The 9,524-nt window shown below is 40.3% G+C and overlaps 1 protein-coding gene across 1 annotated transcript in view; it reads left to right on the top strand.

Moving 5' to 3' along the window:
- The window catches only part of LOC136796199 (spidroin-1-like), a 17,076-nt gene that overhangs the window by 4,475 nt on the left and 3,077 nt on the right, over positions 1–9,524 (top strand). The window contains exon 2 of the mRNA XM_067049200.1: positions 7,543–9,481. Within this exon, the coding sequence (XP_066905301.1) occupies positions 7,543–9,481 (1,939 nt within the window). The remainder of the gene's footprint in view (positions 1–7,542; positions 9,482–9,524) is intronic.

Below are 9,524 nucleotides of genomic sequence, written 5' to 3'. Positions count from 1 at the left end.
TGTGAAGGGAGCCCAGCCCCCACCCAGCTCTCCTCGCCCAACTATCATTGAAAACCGATACAGCTTCAAATACCCCCAGCTATGTGCAAGGAGCCCAACCCTCACTTAGCACTCGTCGTCCCAACTATCATTGAAAACCAATGCAGCTTCTGATACGGCAGCTCTGTGCAAGGAGCCCAGTCCTCATCCAGCACTTCTAGGCACAAGTATCATTGAAAACCTCTGCTGCTTCTGATACCCCAGCTTAGTTCAGGGATCCCAGTCCACACCCAGCACTCCTATTCACAACTATCATTGAAAACCGATACAGCCCCTGATACTCCATCTCTGAGCAAGAAGCCCAGCCCCCCAGTGAGCACTTCTCATCCCAAGTATCATTGAAAACCTCTGCTGCTTCTGATACCCCAGCTTAGTTCAAGGATCCCAGTCCTCACCCAGCACTCCTATTCACAACTATCATTGAAAACCGATACAGCCCCTGATACCCCATCTCTGAGCAAGAAGCCCAGCCCCCCAGTGAGCACTTCTCATCCCAAGTATCATTGAAAACCGATGCAGCTTCTTACAACCCAGCTCAGTGCAAGGAGTCCAGCACTCCTAATCTCAACTATCATTGAAATCCGATACACCTTCTTATTCCCCAGTTCTGTGAAAGGTGCCCAGCTCTCTCTCAGCACTCCTAGTCTCAACTATCATTGAGAACTGATAAAGCTTCTGATACCCCAGCTCTGTGCAAGGAGCCCAGTCCTCACCCAGCACTGCTAGTCACAACTATCATTGAAAACCGAAGCAGCTTCTGAGACCCCAGTTCAGTGAAAGGTGCCCAGCCCCCACCCAGCACTCCTAGTCTCAACTATCATTTTGAACCGATAATGTTTCTGATACCCCAGCTCAGTGCAAGGAGCGCAGTCTTCACCCAGCATTACTAGTCACAACTAGGGATGGGATATCGATATCGATATTATCGAAATATCGATATCTTGTCTCCGATATCCGATATTTTAATATCGATATCGAGTAACCGATAATATCGGAATATCGCTATTCTCCTTCGATAATATCGAAATATCGGTTTCAAAAAAAAGGGGGGGGGAGGCGCACCTTAAAAGTATATATAAATAAAAGAAATATTGATAATCTGCACTCCAATGTAATGTATCTATAATCATATATTCGTACAAAAATATAATATGGCAAAGATATTCCAATTTTATTTAATCAAAATATCGATATTTTGTTAAAGAAAATATTCAAGCTTAAGAATAGTATTTTGATATTTAATATTGATTATTCATCATATTCATTTCGATTTTGGACATTTTTTAAATTAATTATTTCTAACGTTAGTAAAAGTATTCCGATATTGTATTATCAAAGGATCGATATATTGTTTCAATACTTCAACATCAATTTGATCTTTGATAATGTTATTTATATCGATATCGATAATTACCAACAATATTATAATTGATACAATATTCGATATTTCGATATTTTTTTATAGAATTGTCGATATTTGGTATAATAAGATTAAAAAAATTTTATAAAAAAACGTATATCGATATTTTATTTTTATAATTTCATGTTCCTTTCGATATTTTACATTGTTATTAATATTGATATCAAAGATTAGATACGATATTTTGATATTTCATTAAAAAATATTAAGAAAATCTTATAAAAAGTTTAAAAATAATTTTCTGATATTTTGAATTGATAAATTCATGTTCATTTCGATATTCTACATTGTTATTACACCTTCTTATACACCAGCTCTGTGAAAGGAGCCCAGCACTCCTAGTCACATCAATCATTGAAAACCAATGCAGCTTCTGATACACCAGCTCAGTGCAAGGAGCCCAGTCCTCATCCAGCACTTCTAGGCACAACTATCATTGAAAACCTTTGCAGCTTCTGGTACCGCAACTTCAATGATAGTTGTGACTGGAAGTGCTGGGTGAGTACTGGGCTCCTTGCACTGAGCTGGGGTATCAGAAGCTGTATTGATTTTCAATGATAGTTGAGACTAGGAGTGCTAGGTGGGAGCTGGGCACCTTTCACAGAACTGGGGAATAAGAAGGTGTATCGGATTTCAATGATAGTTGAGACTAGCAGTGCTGGTCTCCATGCACTGAGCTGGGTTGTCAGAAGCTGCATCGGTTTTCAAAGATAGTTGTGATTATTAAAGCTGGGTGAGGGCTGGGCTTCTTGAACTGATATACCAGCTTATGTAGGAGAAATAAACAATTATTATATAGTGTTTCTAGTTGGTAGAAGATTATTGATTGGAAAAGGGTAGAAAAAATAAACAAAAATTTTCTTATATCATGTTAATATGTTTATGTCTGATTAGGGATTGATTGGTATACCATGTTTTATAGCAATCCAGTGTATTTGGGCAGGATGGCTATATATAACATATCAATGAGTCCCTGTTTGGAGAGTCAGTTTTATGTTGTCAGTGACCACCAAGCCCTCTGATTACATTGGAAACGAGATAAAAAATGTAGACGGAGATTGGAATACGAAAATTTTGAGGATTCATGTGATTTGCATGGATCAGCTGAGGAAAAGGCGCATTTACTCACGTATTTTATTTTAAGAGCTTGTGACGCAGCTATAACCCGTTTAAAGTTTGGTAAAGTAATTTCCAGTGTGCTGGTGAATAGATACTATTAATGGTTTTCGTCGGTGTTACAACCTAGCAAAAAGACGTTATCAGCGAGTGAGGTGCGTATCGATGCTTTCTGTGGTCCAGGAACAGTTCAAGATTGCAAGAAGGAACATCTGAAGAACTATCTAGTAAGTGACGTTGCTGGAAAGAACTTTGTGATAAGGTTGAAGAAGTAGAGTAGGCCATATAAAATAGCTCTTAACAAACTGAGTAAGGCTTGAAACAACTTCCCACGCGTGCGAATATTGTGGATAATATTGTTAGCACACTATACTTGAAACAGGCGACTATCCGGTTTAATGTACTGGGAGTATGCGAGTGTTAAATCTGATGAATTAGCATCCTTATTGTCACGCCTAATACTAAACATTACATTAGGTCCCAGCGAGAATCGCAAAAAGTTTCTTCCTGCAGTTCCACCTCAATATGTTATATGGAGGTCCAATTGGGAAACATAATTACTTATGAGATCATACAGGATACAGGTAATTTCCGTTTTTCACAGAGTCTATAAGTGTATTTCGAACTGTTTTCTATGAGGTGGTGAGCGGCCTACCTGCTATGCTACCTGTTGAAGAAAGGAGTAGGTATTATGATCGACGTTCACGGATTTCGAGAGAAGTCAGCAATTAGCCGTCACTCAACGGTGAAAGAGATGGAAGGCTGCAGATTCCAGTATGACGAGGTTCGAGGTATGGTCGCCGATATGGTGAGTATTGACCAGACATGGATGCTTTAGAGTCTACCAGTGTCACTTTAAATTGGCAACACCGTTGATTGACCTTGGGATCGAAAAAATAGTGGAGAATGGTTTTTTTTTTTACTAGCTAATGCTTTGCAGAAGAAAGAAGCAAATTTGAGGAATTGTGAGAAGTAAATATCTCTCTAGAAAAAACAGAATAGAGATATAGAGCTATTCTGCGCTCAGACTAATATTTGGCAGCGGTGAAGAAATTCACCACTATTCTTTTCAAGACATTTAGAGCAGAAGGGAGGGATAGAAAAAGTTACTTGCATGGACGAAACAAGAAGCGACAAATGACCTTGAGAAACATGTGAAGGTAACCATGAAGCGGAATTCAGTCTGTTTGTAGTAATACCTTACGGCTAGCACATGGAGATGAAGCAACAGGTGTAGGGTGGTTGTTTTATTAGGCAAAAATCCCAGAAACGGTGAGGTACGGCTTATCCTTATCTTTCAATAATGTCTACCGACCCTTGTTCAACAAAAATTTCTAACTTTTTATTTAGACTCATGGAACGTTCTCAATACTTTCCCTTACTATATATTCCTCATATTGGTATAAGAATGTAAAAGTACTTTGAATGATTCTCATTGATAAAATTACGAGAAATATAAAATTATAACATTTTATAAGAAAGGCAATATTTTTTCTAAAATATTTGGCTTTCTAATGGTATAGAATAGATCTACATTACTATTCGTACGTCTTAAAATGTGTTTTCAACCTGGAATAAATAAAAATGTGGGAAAGCTAATTAATTCAGATAATTAAAATTTAAAGTAAGTTAGATTTTTTAAGAATCGTCCTTTAACAACTTTTCAGATTGAGCGTTAGCAAAAGTGGTGCGATTGGAAAACTCACTAATCTTTTTAATTGTAAAAAGTGTATGAATTAACAATGATTATTAATATATCTTATTTTTACTGTAACATTAAATTAGACACGTGTTCCTAAGAACTTACTGGGCTATTAAACTGTTTGTGGCTATCATAGAAGTTAATGAACCGCTATCTAATTTTTTTTTTATTCACCATTGTTTCTTTTGTAATTTATACTCAGTAGTGAACTTGAACATGTCTGAGGTATATACATTCTTTTTTCTTTACAGTTAATAAAAAATGAATAAATATTTTAAGATATATTAAATTTAAATCTAGGCTTTTACATTTTTATTCTATGCTTACTTCATCCCCATCTGGTTGGATAAATATTTTATTTCCTGAAGTAAAGGAATTGGTCGAGAAAAGTTTTCGATACCATCAGGAGGTTTCTCAATACTTAACAACAAAGTTATCAGCCTTATATATCTACAAAACTGTAAGGTGTTAAAACTATTCTAATACAATACATAATAAAGAAATTAGTACAAAGTTATTTATTAATATTTTTAGATGATATTAGGCTATACCAAAGTTGCACGTAATTTCATTTGTGTTCATGATGATCCTATCTTACATTTTTTAATATCTATCAGCCATACCTTCATTAATCTATTGCTATTTATTTTATTTTCATCTATGTGGTTATATGTTGTAGTAAAATAATTGTCCCTTAAGATTTTCTACTTGAGGATGTCTTGAAAGGCTGAAACGTTGACAGCTCATTAATAAAATTGTAGCAAAAAGTCTGATGCGATCCGCGCATCACACAAATTTTACTTAGCACTCTAAATACATCCTTAAATTTTGTGTAGCTTGATGGGCTGGTGCTAGAGTTATTGCTTTTTTTGTAACATTAAAAAAATAATAAGACCAAGGGTGGCGAAACTTATTAACAAAATTTTTTGATTTTTCTTTTGTTGATATTTTAGGACTTTTCTATTTGAGAGTAACGTTAATTTTGTTGTTACCAAGAATACAACGGTTTAAGAAAATATAACGAAGCCCTAATGCAATCGGTAAGGATCGGCTTTTCCGATCTGAATGGGATGTATGTATTTTTGCTATTTATTTCTTTAGTCATTCATAAAACTCTGAAATATTTTATTTTTATAAATTTTCGTTATTGTTGACAATGAGAACTGTTAATTTTTATAAATAAAAAAGTTAAAGATCCTTTAGAGAATGTTTTTTGAAAATTCGGCATTTGAGCCCTGTTAGACTATGTCATTGAGGATATAAACTATTTGGCATTGAAGAGCAGTTAATTAATCATAGATTCACTAAGTTTATTCGAAAGGGTTTTGGGAAAACTGTAAAAATGTGGTTGGATCTTGGATAGATATAGGGTTAGTCAAAGATAAAGACATCTTGTTATTACGAGAATCGACCTACCCGATGTGGTTCTGAAATCAATATCTTATTCAACAAACAATTTTTATTTCATTCATTAAAACGCTTCCAAAAATCAGCTGGCCAATAGCTAACTTAAGAAAAATTGCCCAACTACAACTCGCCGGTAAATATGCAATTGCTCATTTGAGCAGAGATGGGACGGCCTGCAATATATCCTCCGTATCAATCAAATTAAAGTGTCGGTCCACACAAATATACTCTGGACCCACAGAAGCTTGGTTCGCCTTGGTTGCGCCTTAAACAAATAATAATCATTACTATATAACCGTCTTAAATAGACTTTACGTTTTTGTGCTAGGTTCACTACATACAGACACATTAACACACAGACCATTTTTGAAGTTTTTTTTTGGCTATTTCTGGTATGTGTGGTTCGCCAATGTAGTAATGCTTTGGACTTACGTATGCCACTCCTGGAATTATCTACTATTTATTTATTAATGATTTATCTTATACTAACAAGCTTTAGGGAGAGTGGTTATATTTAAGTTTATGGGAACAATATTTAAAAATCATAGTTGTGGGGGAACCTCGTACTCCTACGAGTACCGTAATGAAGGGGCTACACCTTGTCCATTTGCTTCCTCAACCTGGTTAATTCCTAGGTACCTCTTCTTCCATTGGCTCACCAAGATTTCGGGTGGTCGAGCCCTTTCCAACGTAAAGAGCGTCGACCCCACCACCTTCTTTCACCCGTATATGAACTGCTTGAAGAAAGGATAGTCCTCTACTTCCATCAAATGGGGAAAGACCGACTCTATTCCGGTCTTTCTCGACAACTTTGCTAGGTGTCTTTCGATGGTGGTGCAAACCACCAATACATGTTCTGCTCTTTCAGCGACGCGGTGGGGCACATGAGTCGATGCTCGAACTAGAGGTCTGCATCTTTCCCCGGAACCATCAGTGTCCTGTTGGAATCTGTAAGACCTAATAATCTTGGATGACCCACTTAGCCTTCAGACTTGTATGGGAGGTGAAGAAGAACTTTCTCAGAGTAACGCACTTCTGACTCGCCACCCACTGTATATTCCTTTCCTCTATCGAGTCCTCTTGCAGCATCTTTTTCCATTAGTTTAACGTCTCATCAATCACTAAGCGGAGTCCTTTCACTTCGTATTTAACGAATTCCTCCCTGAGGATGAGGCCCAGGGTATCGCTCCGGCCAGAACTTGCACCGCCTCATGCGACACCGTTTTGTATGTCTTCGTGACCCTCAGCAGGGCCAATCTCTGTATGGTGGCCAGTCTCCTCTTCTGTACCTGCGTGAGGTTTCGGATACACGCAGAGGATGTATTACTCTGAATACCCAAGATCACCCCATAATATATGGTCATCATTGCAGGGTACTTGAGGCCCCGTCGCTTTTTCTTCTGCGCGTCCTCCGGAGCCTCATCTTCGGGGTTGAGGCCTTGATCCAACACCACTCACTCCTCCCTTCCTCTGCCGAAATTCCTCATCGCTCATATCTTCCACAATTGTGGTAAGTGAGGTCCGAACGTCCTTGGGGAGTTCCACTGCTGGCTCTGCTAGGTCTGAGAATTCTGAGGAGGAGGAATCCTCCTCACCTCAATAAGAATTGTAGTATAATAAATTGTTTGGGTTCATTTTTGTTCGAACCGTCTCCCGTTTTTTCTAGAATTCTCTAGTGGCTTGCAATTTCATGATAGGTTATAATTTTGCATTACATTTTTTTCCATTAAGCTATAAACAAATTTATACAAAATGAATATTTTTAAAGATTTTATAAAAAAGTCATTTGTCCTCTATGATAATTAGTCATTTTGAACTCTTTTAACATAATAATTAAGTAATATTTTCTTATTTTCAGATAATGGAACTGGTCATATTTACTTTTCTCTGCAGCAGAGTAATAATTGCAGTGCTAGGTGTTACAGACACGCAAATCATATTTCAAAATATCACTGGACTAAAAACTCAACCTCCTGAACAAATTCAGGAAAAAGATGTCCAAGGAGGAGATAATGAAGTCAATTCGCAAAGAGGTGAAATTAGTCACGAACTAGGAGTAAGAGATTGTAATAGTGATGAAGAGGCAGCGAAATATCCAAGCTTGAGGAGTGTTATTCCACTCCTTGGATTAAGAAAGAGTCTAGGAGAAAGTATGAAAGGAGAAGGAATGCAGCATTCCTCCTCTTCTATGTGGATGAAACAAGGAGGGGCAATGAGAGAAGGAGGAATGCAGGGAGGAGGAAGAATTAAGAAAAGAGGATTGCAGGAAGGAGGAATGCAAGGCGGAGGAATGCAGGGTGTAGGCATACAGAGAGGAGGAATGCAGGGAGGAAGAATGGAAAGCGGAGGAATGCAGGGTGTAGAAATGAAGGGAGGAGGAATGCTTGGCGGAAGAATGCAGGGAGGAGGGATGCAGGAAGGAAGAATGCAGGGCAGAGGGATGCAGGGAGGAGGAATGGAAAGCGGAGGAATGCAGGGAGGAAGAATACAAGGCGGAGGAATGAGGGGAGGAGGAATGCAAGACGGAGGAATGCAGGATGAAGGAATGCAGGGAGGAGGAATGCAAAGCGGAAGAATGCAGGGGGGAGGAATGCAAAGTGGAGGAATGCAGGGAGGAGGAACACAAGGTGGAGCAAAACAAAGCGGAGGAATGCAGGGTGGAGGAATACAAGGCGGAGGAATGAGGGGAGGAGGGATGCAAGGAGGAGGAATGGAAGGCGGAGGAATGGAAGGCGGAGGAATGCTGGGTGTAGGAATGCAGGGAGGAGGAATAAAAGGCGTAGGAATGCAAGGTGTAGAAATGCAGGGAGGAGAAAGGCAGGGTGTAGGAATGCAAGGCGGGGGAATGCAGGGAGGAGGGATGCAAGGAGGAGAAATGGAAGGAGAAGGAATGAAGGGAGGAGGAATGAAGGGAGGAGGAATGCAAAACGGGGGATTGCAGGGGGGTGGGATGCAGGGAGGAGGGATGAAAGGCGGAGGAATGCAAGGTGTAGAAATGAAGGGACGAGGAATGCAAGGAGGTGGAATGCAGTGGGGAGGGATGCAGGGAGGACAAATGAATGGTGGAGGAATGCAGGGTGTAGGAATGCAGGGAGGAGAGAAACTGGGAGGAGGAATGCAAGGCGGAGGAATGCAGGGTGTAGGCATACAGAGAGGAGGAACTCAGGGAGGAGGAATGGAAGGCGGAGGAATGCAGGGGGGAGTGATGCAGGGTGGAGGAATTCAAAGCGGAGGAATGAAGGGAGGAGGAATGCAAAGCGGGGGAATGCTGGGGGGAGGGATGCAGGGGGGAGGGATTCAGAGAGGAGGAATGCAGGGAGGAGGAATGGAAGGCGGAGGAATGCAGGGTGGAGGAATGGAAGGCGGAGAAATGCAGCTGGGAGGGATGCATGGTGTAGGAATGCAGCAAGGAGGAATGTATAGCGGTGGAATGAAGGGAGGAGGAATGCAAAGCGGGGGAATGAAGGGAGGAGGAATGCAAAGTGGGGGAATGCAGGGTGGAGGGATGCAGGGCGGAGGAATGCAAGTAGGAGGAATGCAGAAAGGAGGAATGCAAGGCGGAGGAATGCAGGGGGGAGGAATGGAAGGCGGAGGAATGCAGGGGGGAAAGATGCAGGATGTAGGAATGCAGGGAGGAGGAATGCAGGGTGGTGGAATGCAAGTAGGAGTAATGCATAGCGGAGGAATGAAGGGAGGAGGAATGAAAGGTGGAGGAATGCAGGGTGGTGGAATGCAAGTAGGAGGAATGCAGAAAGAAGGAATGCAAGGCGGAGGAATGCAGGAGGGAGGGATGCAGGGTGTAGGAATGCAGGGAGGAGGAATGCATAGCGGAGGGACGCA

Source organism: Halyomorpha halys, unplaced genomic scaffold (assembly GCF_000696795.3).
Source record: "Halyomorpha halys isolate HHAL.00 unplaced genomic scaffold, Hhal_1.1 Scaffold233.1, whole genome shotgun sequence".
NCBI lineage: Eukaryota > Metazoa > Arthropoda > Insecta > Hemiptera > Pentatomidae > Halyomorpha > Halyomorpha halys.
The sequence above is the reverse complement of the archived record's forward strand: the minus strand, read 5'-3'. Positions and strand labels throughout refer to the sequence as shown.